General features: G+C 38.5%; 1 protein-coding gene across 5 annotated transcripts in view; it reads left to right on the forward strand.

Annotated features, from left to right (window-relative positions):
• The window catches only part of LOC126260870 (serine/threonine-protein kinase PRP4 homolog), a 173,007-nt gene that overhangs the window by 84,679 nt on the left and 61,864 nt on the right, over positions 1–26,464 (forward strand). For all 5 annotated transcript variants that reach the window (XR_007546653.1, XM_049958301.1, XM_049958302.1 and 2 more), the window contains 4 exons: positions 632–962; positions 6,869–6,967; positions 16,698–16,779; positions 26,093–26,419. Coding sequence is in view for 4 of the 5 variants with exons in the window: in XM_049958301.1 (XP_049814258.1) it covers positions 632–962; positions 6,869–6,967; positions 16,698–16,779; positions 26,093–26,419 (839 nt within the window). In the remaining variant the exon portion in view is untranslated. The remainder of the gene's footprint in view (positions 1–631; positions 963–6,868; positions 6,968–16,697; positions 16,780–26,092; positions 26,420–26,464) is intronic.

Raw genomic sequence — 26,464 nt, forward strand, 5'->3', positions numbered from 1 at the left:
CCTGGGTTGTAACATCCTTCTGCCACCTGTCAGTCACTTTTGATCCTCAAGGAACACAATTGCCACCTACCTACTCTTATCACACAACTTTTCAAAATTTCTATGGTATTTTTTAGGTTTTCATTTGAATGATCCTCGTATAATATGGAGTCTTTACTAAAATCATTACCTAGAAAATCTTCAAATTTTTTTATGTTGTTTCTAAATTGAAGAAGATTTTGGTGTTTACGACTGGAGAAAAGTGAAATCGCCTTGTATGTCTGAAATCCAAGTGTAGTGTGTAGATGCAGAAATGCTAGATTTCATGTACTGTGTGTCTGAAAGGAAATAACCATATTGTCCTGCGGCATTCCATACACCTTGGTGAGTATGCAAAAGAAACTATGCATTGCAGATTTATTAGGTAAAATAGATTTCTGTGGGTTTTCAAGGATTACTAAAGAACGTTAATGCTGTCACTACTTGAGATCCATTAAATGTTAAGATATCATGATACACATTTTCCTTATAGTTTCCCAAGAACATAAAGCTGTATGGAGAATTTCTCTTGTTTTGTTATTGTACCTGCCAATTATTGTGAAAATAGATCTTCCATGTTATTGTACTAAAATGTCAAATTTTATGCTTGCAGATCATGGTTCATCACGTTCATATAGCAGAACTCGAGAAGCGAACAGTCACCGCTCACTGGACAGAGATCGTGAACGTGATCGAGAAAGAGAACGTGAGAGGGAACGGGACCGAGAACGTGAGAGGGAACGTGAACGTGAAAGAGAGCGGGAAAGGGAACGTGATAGGGAACGTGAAAGGGAACGTGAGCGAGAAAGACTTAGACTTGAACGTGATAGAGAACGTGAGCGTCATCGTGATCATGACAGAGATCACGATCGTGACCACAGTCGACGACATGGCCGTTCCAGGAGTAGGGATCGACATCATTCATCCAGAGGTCACTCCAGTAGGTAAGTGATGAATGTTGTGTTGGAAAAAAGGAGAGATATGTTGTGAACTTTGAGTTAAGTAATTCGTAGGCTCTGTGAAAAATTCAGTAGTATTTGTGTCATTGTGTTTTGATAAGTAATACTAGATCTCAGTATGAAACCAGTCTGTGTTCCAGAAGTTATTCAAGTTCTGTGAAACCACAATGACAAGTAAATATCTGATAGTTGTTTCTAAAAAAATGGAGCCATGATTGGCTTGTCTTCTGTATATTGCTGTATGTCAGTCTCAGTGAAGATATGTATCACACAACTTAATACACAAAATCATACATATACTGATCTCTTTGAATTTGCAATGATACATGTTTCATATTGTAGAGGCCAGCTCAAGACATCAACCCATTAACTGTGTGAAATATTTGAGGCCTCTTCATGATGTGGCAGCTTCAGTCTCCCATAAATTTAGCCTGTTGATTCCAGGCACTCTTTGGGTTGCTCTGAAATTTGGCTTCAGCTACTGCTTAATGTTGCACCCAGCATATATTTGACAGCTGTGTGCAAACTGGTTTATGCAGAGGTATACCAGGCTGTTCATAGCATACCTGGCAATGCTAGTTCTGAGATAGCTGCAGTAGATCATGCTTGCATAGCTTAGAGATTAGTGAACTGAAATTTAAAGTAAAAAACCAGATTCAGCTTTCTGTCTCACATTCTTGATACATTACATAAGAATTAAGCCAGCATATTTCACTATTATTGAAAACTGACTACCAGGTGAAGTATAAAAACAAGGTTGGAGATTTTCTTTGTTATATGCTCAGATATACCTTTTGTGAGAAAAAATATTACACATAAGTTCCATATTTTCAAATGTATAAATAGGAGCGGGCTCCACCTTGCCAAACAGAAATGTTCAGAAGTAGATGTTGGTATTTGATTGTTTGAGGCAAAAATCACTTCTGTGGGCAACATCAAAGGTGTGTTTGGTTGGGAAAGAGATGGGTGACTTAAATTGAATCCGTCATTTTCACTTTTTGACAATTATTGCAGAAGCAGACACATGAATACTGTGTGAAGTGTAACTACTAGTAGAGATATTGTTCTTATTAGAGGTATGAGTAGTTGGAGCATGAATTATTGTTGAAGAGGATAACAAGTAAATTTTTTAAAAATGAATTGTACATAATAGATCATTTGAGAAACTAGCATAGAGACAGGAAAAAAATCAGGGGAGGAGGACAATATTATTTAAGTGCCAATTTACACAATCCTTAAAGTGTGTGCTAAAGCAAATGGGTAAGGTCCATCATGGTTAGACACAGCACCAAGTGCACATCAGTACTGCACGACCAGGCAATAAGGTACCATGGTGTTAAAAGGAAATAAGCAATTCTTGCTTTCTCTGTGACTTGCATTATATACCACACAGTGAACAACATGAAAGAAGAGAATGCTCATTATGAGTGAAAAAATGCATGAGAAAACAGTAAAAGATTGGGAACTTGACATTTCTTGGTGGGAGGGAGCCTTCTTTGAGAGGACAAGTATATGATGAAACTGTTTGAAGATGATGAGGATAATTGCAGCTTCCAATTGCACTCTGTGTAACAGAAATTAATGAAGCAGTACATTGTGAGGAGAACAGCAGTTGTCACTTCCGAGAAGTTACTGGCTACTCTTAAGATCCCATGTTACTTGTGAATTAAAGTCTGCCAAAAAACTATATTTTGATACTTGGGTACTTCAACATTCTCACTTCAAGTTCCACTTCTTTTCAGGGTCTCAGTGACATGTCTTTCTCTGCAGTAGTGTGACTGTTGACTATGCCATGTATTCTTCTAATGAGCAGCACGTTTTGTTTGATGGTATATAATATTTGTTCATATAGTGATTACTTCTACTGCCGATGTTTAAAAGACAGGCCTTCAGTTCACAGAGTCAATTACTCTTGTGTTCATTGCACTAAGTTGTCATATTCTACCTTCTGTCTTGTGGAAACCACTTTATATGCTGTGAAGTGCACAGGTGCAGAATTACCGCTTGAAAGCAAGTGCCAGTGTATGCTTCGGCTTCTATTGGCACCATTTGTGTAACCTCATATGTGCATTCACCCACATATAGACTTGTGTTTTGTTCTGTACAACATGCAACAGCAAGACGGGGGCAGCAAGTTTACTGTGCACTAAAAGGAACATATAAAATTCAGGAGGGAATAATGGTAGTGATTCGCAAAGTATTATGGTTACCATGTAGTAGAGATGTTGAGGTGCATACAGGTACAACAAAAAAAACCGCTAAACAACTAAGCTTTCGGCCAAAAGACATTCTTCTAAAGTAGATGACACACACACGACCACAGTCTCCAGCCGCCAGGGCCGGTCTGTGAGCAACTGCGTGTGGTTAGAGAAGCAGTCTAGGAGGTGGGGTAACGAGAAGGCTATGGGCGGGGAGGGATATCAGGGTAGAGGTGTGATACAGTATAAAGTGCTGCTTGTGGGAGTATACAGAGAAGTGTTGGGGACAGGGTAAGGCAGCAAGGCAAGGTAGGGGAGTGGGGAGAAAGAGGAGAGAACTAAAAGGACTTTGCTTGAGTGGGGGAATAGAAGGTGGTGTGGTGTTGGAGTGGGTGCAGGGTAGGGTATAAATGGGTGAAGGACAGTGACTAATGAAGGTTGAGGCCAGTGGGGGGGGGGTCTGGGAAATTAGGATCTATTGCAGTGAGAGTCCCACCTGCGCAGTTCAGAAAAGCTAGTGTCATAGGAAGGATTCAGATGATGCTTGCAACTAGGTTGTCCAGCTGTGTCTACACCACAATTTGTTGGTGGACGTTCATGCAGACAGCTTCTTGGATGTCACGCCAACACAGCACAGTGTTTACCACTTTATCTTGTAGATCACATGACTGCATCCACAGGTACCCATGCCATTGATTGGATAATTGATGCTCGTGACTGGACTAGAGTAGGTGGTGGCAGGAGGCTATATGGTGCAGATGTTCCATTTAGGTGTGTTACTGGGATGTAATCCATGAGGCAAGGGCTTGAGAGCAAGTATGGAGTAGGGATGGTCGAGTATATTGTGTAGGTTTGATGGTGGCATAATACGGGAATGGAAATGATGGCTGGTAGGATATTCCTCATGTCAGACGATAGGTAGTTAAAACCATGTTGGACAATGTGATTCAGTTTCTCCAGTCCTGGGTGTACCAAGTCACAGGGGAGTGTTCCTTTTTGGCTGGACGGTGGAGCTGGTGGGTGATTGGAGAGATAAGGTGTGTGAAATGTTTCCTGTACAGGGTTGGAAGGGTAATTTTGGCCTGTGAAGGCCTCGGTGGGATCCTGGACGTATTTGTAGAGGGACTGCTTGTCACTGCAGGTGCGACAACCGCTGTAAAGAAAGGACTTCTTGGTAGGGAATGGGTGGCAGCTGTTGGAAGTGGAAGTATTGCTGGTGGCTGGTAGGTCTGAGACTGTTAGAGGTCCTAAACCAGAGCAGCATGCACAATCCAACCTCAAAAAACTCTCCAACCTGTTCACTTCCTACTCCCGCCTTGGACTACCACTATCCACCACCTCTACAACAATCTCCAAACATCCCCAACCCCTCCCCATAGCTGACAAAACCTGACTCGCAGACTGCTAAATTTACCCCGCCTTCATAAAGTCACTCTCACCACCATACAGAATTCAGAACCTAAACAGCCATGAAATATAGTCAGTTCTTTCCAAAGTCCTTTCCTCTTTCCCCATTTCCAAATTCAATCATACTGGACTTGTTAAATAACTTCTTTCCTTCTCCCGGTCCCTACAGTGGAAACACTTTATCGCCACGAGCCCAACCAACCAGACTCAACCCAAAGCCAAGCTTGAACCAAACCTGACTCTGTTCACTCTTCCATCCAACTGTGATCCGCCCTAGCTACCCCCAAATCACCCCCTGTTAACGTTCCAGAATTTCCTAAACTCAAACCTTGCTTCACCATCATTCCCCAAATCCATCAACTTGCAAGTTAACTTTACATGCGCAGAAAGAACTGCAATCCACCACCTGAAAACTGATCCTGATCTTCTGAGTTTACCTGCTGACAAAGTCTATACCACAGTGTTTTCAAACTGGAGGGATTACTTGGCAGAAGGACTTCGCCAGCTGTCTTATTTGTCCATCTCCAAACCCTACCACAATGACCGCTTTCCAGACATCGAGAAAGATCTCCAGTCTCACCTCAAATACTTAGCCCCTTCCCAGAACTTCTCCCCTGAGTCTCTCTCTCTCCCACCTCCCACCTCCCCCCCCCCCCCCACCCCCCACCTTCTACATGCTTCCTAAAGCCATAAACTCAACCACCCATGACATCACATTGTGGCCAGTTACTGTGCCCCCACGGAGACAATTTCTGCTCTCATAGACCAACACCTCGAGCCTGTTACTTGCATCCTACTCTTGTATATAAAAGACCAACCATTTCCTCCACTGATTCCCAACAGTTCTTACTTTACCACACAGTGCTCAGCTCGTTCCTAGTGATGCCATCTTCCTTTACACTAACATCCCTAATGCCCATGGCCTTGCTGCTTTTGAACACTATCTTTCTCGGTGCCCAATGAATTCCAAACCTACAACGTCCTACCAGTTCCTTAATTTTTAATAGTGAGAGTGCCACTTTTTGAGTTCGAACGACTTGCTAGTCAAGGATAATATTAAACAGATTAACAATGATTTTTGAAACTGGAGATCTATTTGTGAAATGGTTTTCATCTTAGATCATCATCTCTGTAAGCTTACTTCAAATGTTCAGAAGTTTTGCCCCAGATTCAAGCAAGATTTCACAGTGCATAAGTGGTTCTATAAATCAGTCAGTGTATAAACTGCCACCACTTTTCACACAAATAACGACTTGGAAACTCAATAACTTATTGTGATTATTCATGAGGTTGTGACTGAAACAGTACTGCTAACTCAAGGACAGTGCATTGCTGTTGTTGTTGTACTAAAAATGTCTACTTTTTTTAATAGACTTCTTATCATTAGGTTTTTGTTTGTTATGTTTGTTTTTAGGATGTTTTTACTCATCGACTGTAATACTCCTGTGTAGGCTCTTGCCATGCCACTCAATGAAGATTACAATTTTTAATTTGGGGGGGGGGGGGGGCGTATGCAACCAGAGGTGGAATCTGAATATTTAAATTTTTCTAGAGCTGAAATAAAATTATAAGATGTGCTTAATTGTTTTACTCGCAACAGTGTGGATATTCTCATGCTGTCATTGTGAGGTGTATTTGCAGTTTGATATTCTTACTGCTTTTTTTTTTAAATAGATATTCAACTATGTTTGCATTGGAATTGACTACATTATTGGATGTGGTTGTGGTGCAATTTGGAAAACTCACAGTAGACGTGCTGTTTAGAAATCATTGTAAAACACTTAGTAAACGTTGTTGCTTATTTGATAATGTTGCTTCTTGTGTCAGATATTCCATGCTATCAGTGTCAAGTTTTGCTGAACGGTACAAAAAAAAAGTAGTTTTCAGAAGTTGTGTGACAAATTAGTTGGAGAGCGCTAATGTTAGTCAGACTGTAGCATTGTACATATATTTTTTTCACTTACAAAGTCCTTCCTCACTCCCTTTACTTGCATATGTATATAACAAACAAGTAACACTTCAGAAAAATCACACTTTTCAGTAATAAATAGCAACACAGTTATTTCTGTCTTTAAACCAAACTTAATTATCTTCAGTGATGTGCAAACTAAAGATTTTTTAATAGCAGGGAAGATGATAGAATGGGTAAAAATTTCCAATGACACATTTTATAAACAGATGCGCTTCCGTAAATATTCTGTTTTAGCAATAAATTTAAACTATTGATACTTTCGTTTTTGTTGCTGCAAACCTGAAATGAATTTTTAAATTTTTCTCTGGTGTTAGGTCCCGTCATGGTAAAGGGAGAGGAGAAAGAAATGATAAGTACAAAGACAGCCTGTCAGAAGGCTTGAAAGCTGAAAAATCTTCATCTGAAGAAGAGTGGTAAGTGCAAACTCTTGTAATTATGTCATTTTAACGGCTCAGTTGGATAACATTTAAGGTTTTCACATGTAGTTTATTTTCCCCTTAGTTGTCATTAAATTATAGAACAATTCGTTGTATCACGTTAAAATGTAGATACTAACAACATATTAAAATACTTACGTTTCCATTTTGGGTGAGATACATAACTGGAAGAGGGACATTTGTTTACAGATGTGGCGTGATTGTATCTTTAGATGGTAATTGGTTAATTACTGTGATTTATGCCATGTGTCATATATGGACTATCTACTTTCAGTTGTTATTTCTCAGTATGATGATGAAGTCTAATGGAAGCTGTATTGTTGATGTGCATATGAGAGAGAGTCAAATGAAAACCCTAAAAGTTTAATTAAAAATTAACTTTTTGTGCCATTTTCTGTAAGTTGGCAGTACTGTTACCAGCGATGTAAGGAATGCTCTACTGGTGTTGCATATTACAGATATGTGAAACACGGCCACAATACCAGTTTAAAATGGCTGCCCCACTTGCGACATGCACAGGGGAAGAACAGTGTTCTGACACGTTTCCAGAGCAGTGAAGGTATGAAGCCTATTGAAACCCAGTGATGAATGAAGGAAGATCCACGGTGGTGGTGCATATCTATTCCTGCAGCAAGTGTATGAGTGGAGTAGGAATTTCGGAAATGTTGTGTCTTCTGTGACAGACACTCAGTGCCCAGGTTAGGTGCACCGCATTGTGACTCCAGCGTCTACTGCAGCAGTTGAAGCCATAGTGGTGGGAAATCACTATGTGAGGGTGGTTGAAATTCCTGCAAATATGAACATTAGTTATGGCTCAGCACATCACATCATGAAGTTCTTAAGTTTCACTAAGTGTCTGCAAGATGGTTTCCACTGCAGATCACCTCAGAACTGAAAGAATGGCACATTGACACCTGTGAAGAACTTTTGTGGTGCTTTGAAGCAGAAGGTGATGACTTCACCGTGAGAATCATTGCAGGAGACGAAACTAGGATACACTATAATCAACATGAAACAAATAGAGCAGCAAGGAATGCTGCCATTCCTCATCACCACTATCCAAGACGTTCCGTGCTCCGTATGCAGCCATCTGCAAGAAAAGAGTTTTGCTGACTCTCTTTTTGGATGAATGAGATTCCCACCCATCCCTCCTTCCCCAAACATCACAGTGCTAAGCCTCACACTGCCTGTACAACACTTGCAACCATCGATGACCTGCTGTTAGATCCACTGTACCCACCAGACCTCCCTCGCACGTTTTGACCGCTCAGAGGCAAAGGGAGGAAAGAAATTTCATTCCAGTGTAGAGTTGCGGCAGTAGTTGCACAAGTGGCTGCTTTTTTATATATCCAGAGGAATGAGTGTACAAAAAAAAAATTAAAGAAAAGTTTAAGGTTGTAATTTGACTCCTCTCGTACAAAGTGCATCAGAAAAGTCCTGTGAATGGTGTCTGGTCTCAGAAAATAAAGGGAACAAGAATTACAAACAAAATACTTTTACCATTAGCTGCAACACATTTCTGACCTCTTTTGTCAAGCCAAACGATTCCACAAGAAACGTTATATCATGTGACTTACTGGCTTCAGGCTCGCTCCTTGATTGGTCCTAGGATTTATATTCCCCTATCAATTCTCACTTCTTTCATCTGTGGCAGTGGTTTGTGTATGTGAAAAATTGTTGCAGTATTGGGGAATTGTCTTCCTCTGTAGATATTTTGTAAACAATTTTGCAATTTTTATTGCATTGCATTGTTTCCCAGTTTAAACACTTCCATAGGAACACTGTCATCAGAGTCCAGTTCTTTCTTCGGCCCTCAAATGTTCCAATACATTTCAGCTAGGATTTGTTCCTGAACATCATCTCTTCAACTATAATTTTTTTTTTTTAAAGTCATGAGAGCGTGTACAGTCTTCTCTACCAACATAAACTTTTTTTTTTCTTCATACACACAGTGTTTCCAGAGGGTATACACACACGAGTCTATCGACAGCAAAATGTGTCAAAGGCTGTGGGACGAAGACTGCAATACCTTGTAACAACAAACTGCTTTTTATGAACGTGACGTCACAACTGTTTACATTTCTGACAGGTCGTGGGAAAATATTGCAATTTGTGGTTTGAGAAGCGTTACTTTTATGCTAGATGTATTTTGTTATGTTTGAGAATGTGTGGTAAATTTCTTAAATCATGAAGTGTTTTGACTCTCATACAAACTTAACACTTTGAGGACAGCCATGTAGAAGAATTTTGGGCCCAGAAGACCAGACATTTATGCCATAATTTAAAACTTTACTGGCACATTTGTGTTTGATTATCTTAAATGGCAACATATGCTAAAAAAGTCCAATAATATGTGTGACTGTTTAGCTTCTCTTGTAGCTATACTGTATGTATATTAATTTAGACCATTAACTTTTGCTATTTGTGTGTTCGCACTACTTTACAATCACGTCAGTATTGGCTGACTACATCATGGGTACTATGCTCTGAATATCTCTTGTCATTGGCTGGCAAGATCACGTGATGTGAGCTGTGATTGACAAAAGCACATCACAATCATGGTTTCAGTGATTTGGAAGCTGCCATGCTTTATTTGGTGGAATTCGTTTTTGTACTTATGTATGAGATCTGTTCAAAAAATTCTGGAACCTTGTCCACAATTTTTTTCTAGGCTTACCTTTTACTTATTATGCATGGTCTCTTTTGAAATACTCTCCTCCACAATTGACACGCTACTTCCGGAAGCAGTCTTGGTTCTTCCCTTGCTGGGATGCGTGAAGTTCCATCAGAAAATTGTCTTTTATCTCGCCTATCATTGCAAATCTTCATCCTTTCAACGGGATTCTCAGCTTTGGAAATTAAAAAAAGTTGCATGGGGAGTTGCATGGAGAGTACAGAGGATGAGCCAGAAATGACCTCCCCCCACCCCCCAATAGTCACGCACCAGCAGGGATAAATGTGAGGGTGCATTGTCGTGATGTGAGAGCCATGAATTGTCTCACCACATTTCAAGCCGTTTCCGTCTCACATTTTCTCGTAGGCATCACAACACGTCCTGATCCATCGATTAACAGTTTGTCCCTGTGGCTCAAGTTCTTCAAGAACTAATCCTTCAAAGTCTGAGAAAACTATCAGCATGGCTTTGACATTTGACCTGACCTTACGAGCTTTTTTTGGTCTTAGAGAACCTTTACAGACCCATTGTGGAGATTGAGCCTTGGTCTCAACATCATAACCGTAGACCCATGTCCCATCACCAGTTATGATTCTCTTATGGAATATCTCATTCTCATTTGCATGATCCAAAAGCTCTTCACAGATTGCAGGGCAAAGGTCTTTTTGGTTTTGACTCGTGAGCCATGGGACGAACTTGGTGGCAACACGATGTTTTCCAAGATGCAGTGTGTAGATTTCATGAAATGATTCAACTGATATATTACGCTCTTCTGCAATCTCTCGAACAGTTAGTGTTTCATAAGCACACACAATTTCATTGATGTTCCTGACATGTGCATTGTCGGTAGACATCGAAGGGCGTCCTGAATGAGGGTCCTTATTAACTTACCTCTGGCCATGTTTAAACTGTGTGAACCATTTGTAACACTGAGTACTGCTTAAGCAGTCATGACCATGGGTTTCCTGCATTATTTGGTGTGTCTCTGTGATGTTTTTCTCGAGTTTCATGCAAAATTTAATGCAGACGCGTTGCTCCTCTAACTCTGCCATCTCGAAATTTGCAGATTTTGTCAAACAATGTTCTGCTGAATACAGCACTGAACGTAACTAACAGACATACAACAATGTAACTTCTGGCAGTTACATATTAAACACAAGCGTGTGCAGGGATGCCAGCCACATTTCTCTCCAACACACCATTGGTGCAAAATTATGAATGTTCTGGATTTTTTTTTAAACAGACCTTATAATATAAAAATATGTAATGTACATGTTACCACACAACAAAGCTCTTTCAAAAACGTGTTTTTTGCTGGGTTTTGTTTCCTAAGATGCCAGGAAGTTCTATGCCAGTGTGTAAAATATTTACCATTCAAAGGATTGTTAAGGTTTACAGCTTTGAGGAAAAGTATATTGTCAGTTAGCATTGCCTCGAGACATACTTTCATCTGCAGTATAGTGTGTTATCACTGAGGAAAAGGTGTATTTTTAACTGGGAAATCTTATGACAGGTTTCAACTGTGAAGGCTCTCCATTGTGTCCTGTTCTGAGCATCTTTCTTCATCTGTTTGTATATTTTTCCTCTTCTGTTGTCACCTATCATTCCAGTTCTCTTCCTGCCTCTTCTTCTCATTCCTTCCACTTTTCCTTCTATAATTCTTTGTTGTAGACAATTCCTATATAGTATCTGTACCAGCCAACATTTTTTCCCTTTCCTGATTCCTTTCAGAATCCTTTTTTTTTTCTGATAATTTTCTTCAATACTACTTCATTCTCGAGTCCGCAAGTCCACTCCTTATGCATTCTTCTCCATAGGTACATTTCAGAGCTTTCTAAATAGGCCTATCTTTATTTTTCTCTTTTTATCTGTCCCTGATTCACTGCTGTATAACACTATACTCCAGGCATAACATTCAGCAGATCTTTTCCTTGGCTCCACTGGAATTCTTCTAGATGTTAATAACTACTTCACCTTTTCAAATTTTCTTTTTCCAATAGATGTCCTCTTCCTTATTTATTCTTTAGGGTTTCTATGTCATTAAACTTCTCTGATACAGAAATGATTTTACATGTTCTATCTTATTGTCCATCTAGATATATGTTAACTAGAGCTTCCTTCCTTACTCTCATCACCTTTGACTGTTCTATACTTATCTTCATTCCTTACTCCTTGCCCCTTGATCAGCATCTTTTGTAGCTCATTTTCTGATTCAGCCAGCACTACTTTATAATCTGCTGATTTTTTAGTCCTTATCCTTTATCCCCCAATTAAAATGCCTCTTGCATCATCTGTGTCCTTACCTATCAGTTCTTCCCCATTTATGTTGAATAGCTCTGGTGACAGTGAGCACACTCTTTCCAAAGCTCATCTCCTCCACCTCCTCATCTCCTTCACAGTAACTTTTTGTCTTCTGTCTGTCCAGTCTATACTCACATCTCGTAAAATTCTCAGCAGTGTACTCTAATTGACTCGCAACTTCTAAAATGCCAAGACAGCTATATAGCTGACTGTGTCTTCCTAATAGTGTAATGTCATTGGCTAGTAACCTAAATGTCCTGGGTCCCAGATTTGAACCAGCCACTGCTTAAATTTTGAATAAAAGTCAACAGCAATTGTTCCTAAAGGGCAGGAAAATCAGCAGTGATCAAGCACATGAGGATGCAGAAGATAATGGAAACCACTGCGTTAAAGACACAATTTGTAGCTACAGGCCATGTGGCCTAAAATCAGAAATGTGTCACAATGATTTTTCTATTGAGAAAAGATTTGGTATTAATCCAGTACTCTGATCTCCGGGAGGATACTGCCAAGGGGGGGAGAACCACGAGAAAATGATTGAATAACTAGGGACAGAAGAAAATCATTTTATTTTATGGCACATTCAGTGTTATTCTTTCCACATTTTGTGTTATTCTTTGCCAGATTTGGTGTCATATTTTGCAAATTAGTTAACACTTTTGACAGTTTCATTATTATTTATGTGTCAAATTTGGTGTCTTTTTTTTTCAGCATATGGTATCATTTTCTGTCTCAGTCAATCTCATCTTTGCCAAAAACAGTGCAAGTTTTTGCCAAATTCGATGATTTTTTGCCAAAGGTGGTGGTGTTTTGCAAATATTTGGTGTTATTTTCTGCTTTATTTAGCAGTTTCTTGCCAAATTTAGTGTCTTTTTTGCCAAATTAAGTGCGTTTTTGCCAAGTTTAGTGGGTTTTTTGCCAAATTTTGCATTTTTCATGAAATTTAATTTTTTTGTCGAACCTAGTGATTTTTTGCCAGATAGTTTTATTTTTGTTAATTTTGATTTTTTTTGTCAAATTCTGTGTGTTTTTAATAATTTCAGTGGTGTTTTCCTCATTGCATCAAAGTTTCTGATGCAGGAATGAGCTCTCAGTTTAAGGTTATACCTGAACTGCAGCCTGAGGAGATTAGAATCCAAAATACAATTCTGACATTCAGTGACTGTCAGTTGTAATAGTAAATGCGGTCTTTAGATTTATAACATTTTTATGCAGCAAATTCCACAATATCTCATAAAAAAATTGGTTATTTCACTAAAAACTGCGATATTTGTCACATTATCATTTCCATGAAATTTTCCTGTCCATACGAATAATTCATGAAAGGCTAACAATATTTCAAGTCAGAGTATGAAATTTTAGGCATGGAATAGGGAAAATAGAAAATATGAAAAGGGAAATACGAAGGCTCAGGTTAGATATTGTGGTTGAAATGAAGTGGAAGGAAGATTAGGACTTCTGGTCAGATAAATATAGGGTAATGTCAACAGTTACAGAAGATGGTATAATGGTAGTAGGATTCGTTATGAATAGAAAGGTAAGGCAGATAATTACTGTGAACAGTTCAGTGCTAGGGTTATTCTTATCAGAATCAACAGCAAACCAATAGTGTGGGTGTACATGCTGACATCACCCAAACTCAAGATGAAGAGTTAGAGAAAGTACATGAAGACACTTGAACAGATATTCAGTACGTAAATGGAGAAGATAATCTAACAATCATGAGGGAAGGAATACAAGAAAGGGTTACAGGAGAATATTTGCTTGGTGGTAGAAATGAGAGAAGAGAGAGACTAATATGGTTCTGCAATACATTTCAGCCAGTAATACATTTTCCAAAAATCACAAGTGGAGGAGGTACACTTGCAGAAGACCTGGTGATATGGGAAGTTTGCAGCTGGATTACATCTTCATCAGACTGAGATTCTGAAATCGGATAAGGATTTTAATTCGTACTTAGGTATTGAAATAGACTTCAGATCCCAATGATAAAGAGTAGCCAGAAATTTTAGGAAATGAGTTCAGAAGAATCAATTTACAAAGAACTGGGATACTAAAGAATGCTAAGATAAGGGTTATTATGTTCTCTGAGGTTATAAATAGCACGGTAATGAGTACCAAAGCAGGCATTTCAGTTGAAGAGGAGTGGATGTCTATAAAAAGGACAGTGACAAAAGCTGGACATACAAACATACGAAGTAGGAAGATAACTGAAGAAACCATGGGCAACAAGAGAAATAGTTCAATTAAAATGTTACTTGCCATAAAGAAGACATAGTAGGTAGCAGACAGGCACAATTAAGACACTTACACAAAGCTGTGGCTTAAAGCTTTATGTGACTGTCTTTTAATTGTGCCTCTCTGGAGAGTAATGTGTCTTCTTTATGGTAAGTAGCAATCTATCTAGCCCTACATCATTGGTATTTCTGTGTGGAATTTCCATTGTTTGCAATAGTTCAATTGATTGACGAATAAAGGAAGTACTAAAATGTTTATGAAAATTCAGCGTGTCAAAATATAAGTTACTTAGAAATGAAATAAATAGGAAGTGTGGGGCAGCCAAGGTGAAATAGCTGCTGGAAAAATGTGAAGGTACTGTAAAAGGAGTGATTGTTTGGAAGGACTAATTCAGCATGTAGAAAAGTCATAAGAGTAATCGGTGAAATAAGCGAGGGTATCAGCATTGAGAGTGCAGTAGGAATTTCCGCAATAAACACAGAGAAGAGGGTGGGTAGGTGGAAAGAGTACATTGAAGGCCTCTATGTGGGGGAGGTCTTGTCTGATGATGTGATTGATGGAAGAATTGGGATTCGTATGGAAGACATACAGGATTCAGTATTAGAATTAGAGTTGACTGTAGCTTTGTAAGACTTGCGATCAAATAAGATCAAAGGGATAGGTAACATACCCTTGGAATTTCTGAAGTCATTGGGAAAGTGGCAGCCAAGTGACTATTTAATTTGGTGCGTAGAATTTGAGAGTCTGGAGACAGAGTTGGATTTTCAGAAAAATACCATCCACACAATACCGAATATAACAAGGACAGATAAGTGTGAGAATTATTGCAGAGTGAGCTTAATGGCTCATGCACCCAAATTACTAACAAGAATAATATGCAGAGAAATGAAAAAGAAAATTGATGTGCTAGATGATCAATTTCACATTCAGAAAATTAAGGCCACCAGGGAGGCAGCTCTGACATTGCGAAGACTCCAGAAAAATTAACACACATTTTCAACCTGGAAAAAGCAAACATCTGAAATGGTGCAAGATGTTGGAAATTCTGAGGAAAACAGGAGTAAGCTAAAGGGAAAGATGGATAATATATAACATGTTCAAGAACTGAGATTGTGCAAAAATGAGGACCAAGAATGAAGGGATCAGGGTAAAAAAGTTGGAAGACAAGTTTGTAATCTTTTGTCCCTACTATTCAATCTACATACCAAAGAAGCAATGGCAGAAATTAAAAAAAAAGTTCAAGAGTTTCTTTAAAATTCGTTTTGAAAGGATATTAATGATAAGATTTGCTGATGGCACTGCTGTCTTCAATAAAATGAAGTAGAATTACAGGGTGTGTTGAATGGAATTAACAGTTTGAGTACAGAACATAGTTTAAAAGTAAATGGATGAAAGATAGCAGAAATGAAATAGCTATAAACTTAACGTAAAAATTGTGGACCACGAAGTAAAGGAATTCTGCTTCTTTGGAAATCAAATAACACATGATGTAAAAAACAAGGGCGACATAAAAAGCAGATTGGGACAGACAGAGTGCATTCTTGTCACAGAGAAGTCTGCTAATATCAAACATCAGTCTCATTATGAGGAAGAAATTTCAGAGAATATTTGTTTGCAGCACAGCATTGTATAGTAGCTCAAGGAGGAAGAAAATTAAAGTGTTTGAAATTTGATACTATAAAAGGACATTGAAAATAAGATGGACTGATAAGAAATGAGGATGTTCGCTGCAGAATTTGCAAAGAAATGAACTATGGAAAACACTGAAAAGGGTCAGAATGTTAGAACTTGTGTTAAGACACCAGGGAGTAACTTACATGGTACTAAAATGAGCTGTGAAGGTTAAAAATTGTAGGGAAATACATATATTGAAATGTATCCATCAAATAATTGAGAATGTTCAGTGTAAGTGCCACTCTGTGTTGAAGAGGCTAGCACAAGATAGCAATTCATGGCGGACGTCATTGAACCACTCTGAAGACATGACTGAAAATAATCTTCTTGAGTATATGTCTGCCATCACATGTTTCCATCTTTTCTACCTCTCTCTCTCTCCTGTCTTACCGTCTCTTTCCCTTTCCAACCTTCCATTCCTGTCTCCCCTTCTCTTTCCCACCTCTCCCTTTGTCTCTCCCTCTACGCTCTGTCCTTTCTTTCTCCACTTTTCTTGTGCCTCTCCCATTTCCAGTTTTCTTTTAACACTTCCATTTCCATCTCTTACACTATGTCTTCCACTTAGGGCTCTCCAGCCTCTGCCATTAATTCTACATTCCCTTTCTTTAGCTTATTGTTTCAAGCCCACCCCTCCCAATGTATTGGGTCAGTATGTATAAGGAAAAAGTATAAGTAACAGCCATGATGGCATTCTGTATACTAACTGGCATGATGTATATGTACTTCTACTTGCGACAGACGAATATGAATATGTACTTAGTATTTACAAAGGAAATTCTGAATTTTTGTGGTCCTAACACGTTTTCTTGCTATTCACAGTTGTGATTTTGACATTGAAGAAGATGAAGATGAAGAACAAATTATTGAAAAGAGAAGGAAACAGCGGGAGGAACTACTAAGAGTGAGTAAAATCTTATTCGGAGATTACCTTATATTAAATGTCAGCAGACCCAACCAGGTAGCCAAGCATGTTAAAGCACCTGATTATAGAACGTGGCAAGGTATACTTGCCCCAGTTAGAATGCGCCTCACCGATTAATTATGAGGGCTGGTGTTCTGGTCAGCCTTAATGTGGTTTTTAGTCGGTTTTCAGTGCTTTAGTTAAGATGAGAAAATTTTTTTGAGAGAACTCTCTTGCTTACACGATGTGGTACCTATTATTATTATTATTATTATTATTATTATTATTGTGATGCAAGTAATAAATATGATCAGTGCTGTCAAAGCCAAAGAAGTTGTGCATGGTGTTTCTAAAATAATGCTGGAGTTGTATCATAAATGTACCAGAGGACCGTTACAGAGCTGTGAGTTTTTCACTGAAAGAACAACATAGTGGTTAAGACACTGAAATTACATTCAGGAGGGCCAGGGCTAAATCCCCATCTGATCATTCAGATTTAGGTTTTCTGTAATCTCCCTGAATCTAGTAATGCAAACACCATACAATTTCCAATGAAATCTGCTCTGATTATAATTCTTTCGTCATCCATCTTCAGCCTGAATTTATGCTTCATTTCTAATGACTTCATTGTTAAATAGATATTAAACATAAATATTCTGTAAAGGATAGATTACCACACACTATAAAGATGAATTGTTGACTTGCAGACAGGCACAATAAAAAGACTGTTACTCACTGAGCTTTTGGCCAAAAGTTATCTTCAGAAAAGAAAAGAACACACGCATGCACGCAAGTATGCACGCCTCACACTTGCATTACCATTTTCTTAGACAGCTGTGACCTGGACTTAGTATTGTTTAAATATTAATATACATATATATCATCTAGAAATCTACTTCTTGTAACAGATTAACTACCCACTTGTAAAGGGGATTTTACTGTAGCTGTCATTGAATTAATTCAAGACTGGCCTTGGAATAGCTCATGTTTTAAGAGTTATATTTGTCAACATATTTGGTACTAATTAGTAGCCGTCTGTCTGTCTGAACATTTTGCGACTGGTTAAGATTGTGTCTGACCAAGGATTGTAAGAATTAGCATCATAGTGGTATAGTTTTCTTGTCTTTAATTATATTAATTGCTTGTAATTGTTGTCCTGTAAGTGAAATGTTTCTCTTGAGAAATGTGTGAATTGTTTTGTAAACCGCTTGAAGAACACGTAAATTTGCCAGTAGGGACAACAGACTCATAGTGTGTGTTATCTGATTGTCTTGTGTCTGCATCTACGTCTATACTCTGCAAACCACTGGGAATTGCATGGCAGAGGGTTGTCCCATTGTACCAGATAATAAGGTTTCCTGCTGTTCCATCCATGTACAGTGTGTATATGATCCGGGAGATTTGGGAAAAACCAGGGAATTTTTTCGTCCGGGAGAAAACCAGGAAAACCCCGGGAAATTTTTAGAATTCCGCGAATTTTTCATTGTTTTAGTTACCAGTTAAATTTTTGTGATTTTGACTGGTAAGAACCAATACTATAGTACTGCAGCAACAAAACGTGAACGAGGGGGGGGGGGGGGAGGGGAGGAATAAATAAATAAAACTTAAGTTTCAAAGGAAATTTGCCATATACAACAACAAAACACAGTGCTCGTACAAGAGTCTGCCAACCAAAGTGTGTCAAAGGCTTTAGGAAGAATATGCGGTGCTTCCTCCGATGAGCGTAATGTGACAGCTGTTTACATTAGATTCATTTGAGTAGTTGCGGGCGGGCTCTTGCGCATGTGCAGTTGAGTCGCGTATGAGCAGTACCTTCTCCCGCTTCTGGCTACAATTGTGTGGCTGGGCACCACTATCTAAATTTCTCCGGTTCGGAGATATCGTAGATCTGTGGCTGATGTACAGAGCAGTCTGAGATTTAGTGGGGAGGTGGGTAGTCTCCACATGACCTGTGTTTACGTTTAGTGATTTTGCTGTTTCCTCTTCGTTTAATGCTCTCACATTAAATGAAAACAAAACAGATTTCTGTGGCCGGAAGCTACCAAATGAATTAAAATACGTTCGCATAATTACAGAAGGCTAAAATATGTTGTTAGTTTCAGGTTTTATTTCCACCTTTCTGACAGACAAGCGTTAATCGCCTTGCAGAACAATGAAGTTATTTTTGTCGGTTTGCTAAAGATATTTGGCTTTTATTAATCTTTTGCGCAGAGGCAGTCAATTTATGTGAAACTAAGTGTTTAATTTCACACTGTTAGCTAGTTTCAACTGTTCGCTGCATTTCAAGTGCACGTTTTCCATCTTCTAGCTCGTATGGCATTATGCCATAATAAAGAACCAAACATGAGATAATACAGTACTGGACATAATGATTGTGCACTTTAAGCCGAATTATGCATTTTAGTATGGTTCACGAAATTCCAATGCTCTTGAATTATCCTTTGATGTCTTGTTTCTTTTATGACATAATGCAAGATCGTTTAACATTTTACACGTACGAAGATGCAGGCTCCCTGCGTCATCGTAGCTGCGTAGGCACAGTGACGCCTGTTATCAGGCGCTCTCTGGCAACTGCTGAAATGAACCAATTTCTAACAGGTCATGGGAAAATATTGGGAATGGTGGCTTGAAAACTGTTACTTTCAAAGTAAATTTCCTTTTATGCAAGATGAACTATGTCCGAGGATGTACAAAGAATTTCTTAAATCACAGAGCGTTTGACTCTCAATTAAAAACTACCATCTAGAAGAATTTCGAGCCCAGAAGATCAGACATTTACGTTGTTATTAAAAATTTTACTGGCACATTTGTGTGATGTATCTTAAAGTGTAACACACGCAAAAAGATCAGCATTATATATGGAAGCTTAGCTTCTCATGCAGCTTATTAATCTTCGAGACCAATATTATTTAAGAAAGCTTTGTTTTTCTTGGAGCAACACCATGTGTATTAATCTAAACCATTACCTTTTCTTTTTTGTGTGTTCGTGCTACTTAAGAGTGATCTTGCTATTGGTTGACTACATCGCGTGTCCTATGCTGTCATCAGCTGGCGAGATCACGTGACATGACCCATGACTGGCTTACAAAAGCCCATCGCAATCTCGATTTCATTGCTTCGGAAAGTAACATGCACTGTTTGGTGGAATTCGAATTTATACCTCCCTAACACGAAAAAATGCAGCGTACATGTTGCTGCACATCAAAGATCTTTCCAAAAGGTGTTTTTTTCCCCCTGGGTTTCGTTTTCTAAAGTGCCGGTAAATTCTGTGTCTGTGTAGAAAACCATTAACATTCTAAGGATTGATAAGTTTTACAGTGCCGAGGAAAACTATACTGTCACTTAAAACGGAAAAAAGTGTATTTTCAACCGGGAATTTTTTTTCCGTGGCCATGTATACACCTTGATGTATGAAACATGAGAAAATTATTGTTTGAATACATGTGTATGTGCATAATTATTCAAATTTTGTCCTAACAATGCCTCTGTGTGTGATACGTAGGGGATTGTCGTATATTACTAGAGCTATCATTAAAGCCAGTTCTTGAAACATTCTTAGTAGAATTTCTTGGGATAGTTTGTCTGCAAGAGTCTGTCAGTTGAGTTTCTTGAGCATCTCTGTGACTCTCTCCCATGGGTCAAACAAACCTTTGACAATTTGTGCTGCCCTTCTCTGTATATGTTCAATATCCCCTGTTAGTCATATTTGGTACAGCTCCCACACACTTGAGATGTATTCTAGAATGGATCAGACAAGTGATTTGTAAGCAATCTCTTTTTGTAGACTGACTGCTCTTCCCAAATATTCTACCAATAAACAAAAGTCTACCTCCTGCTTTACCCATGACTGAGCTTATGTGAATATTCCATTTCATATCCCTATAGAGTGTACACCCAGGTATTTGTAGGTATTTGTTTGAGTTTGCCAGTTCCAACAGTGACGTATTGGTATTGCAATCATAGGATACTCCATTTTATTTGTTTTGTGAAGAGCACAGTTTTAAATTTCTGAACATGTAAAGCAAGTTGCCTATCTTTGCACCACATTGAAATCTTATCAAGATCTGACTGAATATTTATGTATCTTCTTTTTAGATAACTGCATCATCTGCAAAATGTGTGAGGTTACTATTAATATTGTCCACCAGATCATTAATATACAACATGAACAGTAAGGGTTTTACATGATCTTAGTTTTTGGACTTCATGATGGTTTGCATGGAGGTGGTCTTTCTGTTCAAGATGCCTCACTATGTTTGAGCTCAGAATATATTCTAAGATCCCACAACAAATCAGTGTCAAGGATATTGGACTGTAGTTTAGTGGATCACTTTTACTGTCCTCCGTGTTGACAGGTGTGGCATGTGCTTTCTTCTGAGAATTTGGCACAATTTTTTGTTCAAGGGTTCTGTGATGGATTATGGTTAGAAGAATTGTATTCGTTTTTAACAAGTTCAGCTGTTTCTCAATGCCACTCATCTTTTCAGTGGTAAGAGGATTAAATTGGTCAGTCCTCCCGGGTTTTCCTTTGTAAACTAACATCTGAAAATGGAGTTAAGCATTTCAGCTTTTGCTTTGCTACCCTCAATTTCAGATCCTGTCTCATTCACTAAATTTATTTGGGTTTTGTGAAAGATCATTTTGACAGTTTACTGCTATGGTAGTCATTGAAGGTTTCATGAATTACTCTCCTGACAACCAAATGTGTTTTGTTAGCATCTCTCTATCTATAGTCCTACACTTTGTTTTATACTTATTATGCAGTAGAGTCTACTACTTCAGAAGTTTCTTTACAGTGCTTGTACCATGGAGGGTTCTTCCCAGTATGAAGTGTTCTACTGGTTATATATCAATCCACTGTCCGCAGCTCGTGGTCTTGCGGTAGCGTTCTCGCTTCCCGCGCACGGGGTCCCGGGTTCGATTTCCGGCGGGGTCAGGGATTTTTCTCTGCCTCGTGATGACTGGGTGTTGTGTGTTCATCATCATTTCATCATCATTGACTCGCAAGTCGCCGAAGTGGCGTCAACTAAAAAGGACTTGCAATACGGCGGCCGAACTTCCCCGCATGGGGCCTCCCGGCCAACAATGCCATACGATCATTTCATTTAATCAATCCAGTGCATGGTCAACTATTCTTTTAAACTTGAGCCATAGTTCCTCTACATATTCCTGCCCTGTGCTGAAAATTTTAAGTTCCTCATTGAAATGTTGCCACAAACGTGTCATGGTCTCTGATACTTGTTTCGATGTAGATGTCCTCAAGAGGTCAGGTCTGTTTGTTGCCGTTAGAACCGAAATACTACTGTCATTAGGGGGTTATGAACTATCTGTTCTAGGTAATTTTCAGAGAAGGCATTTAGTAATCTTTCACAGGATGTCTTATCACCCCCTACCAACAACAAGTGATTACAGTATGATTGGGGAACTTATGTACAAGCAAACTGAGGTTTTCTCTAAAGTTTTTGTTACTTCAGAAAATGAGTGTGGTGGGTAATAGAAGATCAAATTATCATTTTAAGCTTATTCCTGGTACTGAATCTTGCCCAAACAAGCTCACATGTAGCTCCAGTTTCTGCCTCGGTACATTTGATTTTCTTGGCTTCTGCTACAAATACACCACTTCCATTTTCCATTAATCTGTTTTTCGATATACATTTAAATTTTCCGCAAAAATCTCATTGCTGTCAGTTTCAGGTTTTAAACCAGCTTTCTGTAGCTGGTATAATGTGAGCTTCATTGCTTTTCATGAGCACTTCAAACTCTGGTATTCCAAATACTTCAGCAGTAAACACCACCACATTATGTGCACCCCACAAACATTAAGCTACATGAGTAGCAGCCTCTGATGTGTAATACATATCTGTCCCATATAAAGGAACCCTACAGTTGACAAAGTTGCAGCCTAGCTTGGCTCAGAACCTTCAAAGTCTCTGGTTCAGTCCTTCCACTCAACTCACAACCAAGGGGCCATGTTCAGTTTTGGGGACAATGCTGTAAATTGTCAGCTTCATTGATACTGTGCGTAAGGCTGGTCTTCTATACCAGTCGCTGGAATGATGCAAATACGATCTTGGAGCCCAGGTGACAGGCATAGTTTGTTCCAATGTACGCCACAACCAGCAGTTGGGTTGCACCCTGTTCCTTCAGTGGCTGCTGGAATAGCCTCTTCAACATGTTGAATGAGGGCCCCAGGCATACACATTGAGTGCACCTTGTGTCGTTTCCTGTCTGTTGTTGCCATTTCCCTAAGGGGTACCTTCATTGCATGTTCGGACTGCTGCAATAATAGAGCCCTATCCTTCTGTGTTCACCTCCTCTTGACACCAGACAAAACATGTTCCCCAAAACAAATGAAGTGAGTCCCACTGGCTCAGTGTCAGTGACCGAGCGAGGTGGCGCAGTGGTTAGACACTGGACTCGCATTCGGGAGGACGACGGTTCAATCCCGCGTCTGGCCATCCTGATTTGGGTTTTCCGTGATTTCCCTAAATCACTCCAGGCAAATGCCGGGATGGTTCCTCTGAAAGGGCACGGCCGACTTCCTTCCCCATCCTTCCCTAATCCGATGAGACCGATGACCACGCTGTCTGGTCTCCTTCCCCAAACAACCAAACCAACCATCAGTGTCAGTGAAAGACTGCACCTTGAACTTTTTGGTTAGGGAAATTGCTGTAACAGCTTGCGTCCTCCCTGGTTCCCATCCGCCTAGCTCTGCCACTGAAAAGCCACTCACAGTCAAGTGGACGAGTAATGACGTATCCCGTACTTTCGCAGAGGGGACAGGATCCACAGGAGAGGATATTACTTAAGGTACCTTTGGTACTGGTACCATAGGTACATGACTCTTGGGAGCTCCTCCAGCATAATGAATCACAGAACATGCCAATCATTTAACAATAGCCAGGGCATTTCCAGCTGCTTACGAGTGTCAACCAATTCGTTCCATGTTTGAGATCATTCAGTGGGGCTGCATTTTCTCTGGTGCGATGTATTACAGGACAGTGATCAAGTAACTTTAAACCAAGCCCACTGATTGTCTTACAATCTGTTGAGTTAAAATGCTTCTAATTCCCTATAATAATTGAAGCAAATATACAAAATGAGATTTCTATCAAGGCAACAAAAAAACCTGTGGTACAAATTATTATTTTCCAAAACTTTATGAGATAAATTATAGTTGTTAGCAAACTTGAAAATAGAGTTAATTTATGATAAATGTAGATAATATATATTCTTCTTGAAGGAAAAACTAGATGTAACACAATAAGTTACAGTATCTGCTAGAGTAACAAAATCACAAATCCCAAATTCATAAAAATTAGATTATGCACGGGACAATGGTAACTTCCAAAAATTATTGAAAGTACACATTTATATGCATTGATGTACAATGAAATTCAGCAGTGATCTGTTCTTTGGCTGTAACAAACGCTCATTTACAAAAAAATAAATTACTTATCCAAAACTTTTGTACCCATAACTTATAAAAATATAGTTTTGCAAGTGTCCGAAAATTCTCAGAAAAGACCTATTTCTAACTTAATTATACAATGAAATTAGAGAACAGTTATTTGAACGAGTATAGGCCTGCTGTTGTCAAAAATTTTAAAAGAGCACAAACAAATTTAAGCCTACAATTGAAAATAACACGAATGTTTGAAATTTCACAATATATTGGATACAACTGGATATTGATACAGTCAACGAAAGATTTTGCAGGAGCAATACAAATTGTTAAATAAGTGAATCTAGAATTTAAGATTGGCGCATGAATCTTGCACACGCTTTCTCACACAAAGTAAAATTCTGAAGTCAGCTTTTATATGTAAATAAACATGTGATTTGCACAGATGTTTCACTTTGATGTTTCTGTGCCAACTTCTACGCTGACGTGCTGAAAAAGAACACTGCAGCATTAGTTTTATCTCGGTACAAATGGCAAAAATGTGCAGCACCAACAAAACACTTCTTCTCTCTGTTGCATGCTCAGTTTGTTAAATTTACCATCTTCCTTTTGAAAAATTGCTTATGTTACAGTCTTTCATCTTCATCCCAGGAAGTTCCAAACAAACATAATGCCGCCACCACCACCACCACCCCCCCTACTCTTTGCTGTGATCACACACATTACATTTATCTGTGAGAAATGTCATTTGGCTTACCCAATTACAGCTGTTAATCGAACTGTGTAATCACAAACCGAAGGAATGTTTCTCATCTCATTTTCTGGTGTTTAAGATTGACTGGTTTGTGGAAAACTTTTTCAAACCATACTGTGAAATAAATAGCATTTTTATAAAGAGAATGGGATATACTGGGGATGTATTGTGTAGGCCACAGAAGAAAAGGTGAGCTAGGCTAAGATTGAAATCTTAAAAAATAGTGAATATTGAGGCTGTTGTTTAGGATATGGAATGTCTTCCAAGCCAGTAGCAGGTAGACTGAAATGCTTGAAAAACAAGAATTAGTTCAATTTTTCTTCTTTGGACCAGCAGCAGAATACACAGTACATCTATTAATGACATGATTATTATAATTATGCACCAGAGTAGCTGCTTATAATAAATCTTTATTCACTGCAGATTGATTAGGCATTTTATCACCATTGTCAAGTACTGGCGAATACAATTTTAGTGAGAACTTGTATAAATGTGAATGTCATTTATGTTAAAATAACAGTATTGTACTTGCATATAGACTGATGTGATTTCCATTTTACGGTGTTAGTGAACTGTCTCATAACTACCACTGTTTTGATAAGATGGTAAATGACGTATATATATCGAAAAAAAGTTAATTGTGGTTTGGCAGTAATTTGACTGTTCAACTCTTATGAAACTATATGTTTACAAAGATTATGCAGATGAACATTGATATTATTTTATTAACCAAAATTTTTGACGATCTTATCAAAACAGTGGCAGTTAAAGACAGTTCACTAACAGCATAATATTGGCATCACATCAGTCTAGACTTGAGTAATATATAATCATTTTATAATATGAATGACATTCACATTTATACATATTCTCACCCAAATTTTATTCACAGGTACATGACAATGGCTGTAAATGCTGAAACAGTCTGTCATGAATGAAGATTTGGTGCATCCTTCTAATAAGAATTAGTTCAGTGATAGTGCATGTATGATAGGTATGAGAAAACCTTATTGGCTGATCAACCATAGCGCAAATGACTTTTTACAAGTGGTTTGGTTTCGAAATTAAAGTTTCCTGTGCAGGAGATTTGTTGTTCATAATATTTATTAATTAATAAATAAATATTTGCTATTTTTTTTTTTTTTTTTTTGCAGAGGTTGGGAGCATTAAGTGAAGATTCTAATGCTTCGAATATGAACATGTCTGGGCAAAGCAGTGTTTGTGAGAAACCAGTTAACTTTCCTGACAATTGCAAACCAAATGTACCTGAAATAAAAACTGAGACAATTAAAACAGAAGATGATAATGAGGACTCAAAACCAAAGGAGAAAAGAAAATCACGTTTTACATCATATGATCCAGCTGCTGTTAAGGAAGATGAAGATGACAAAGAAAATAAGCAAGAAAGGAAAGATCGTAAAGATGGGAAGAAAAATGAATGGGATATGTTTGCTGAGGGTGACAATTTAGAGGCACTAAATGTAAGTTTTCTTTTTATTTTTTTATAGGGATAAATCAATAATCTT

This window comes from Schistocerca nitens, chromosome 5 (assembly GCF_023898315.1).
Source record: "Schistocerca nitens isolate TAMUIC-IGC-003100 chromosome 5, iqSchNite1.1, whole genome shotgun sequence".
NCBI classification, from domain to species: domain Eukaryota; kingdom Metazoa; phylum Arthropoda; class Insecta; order Orthoptera; family Acrididae; genus Schistocerca; species Schistocerca nitens.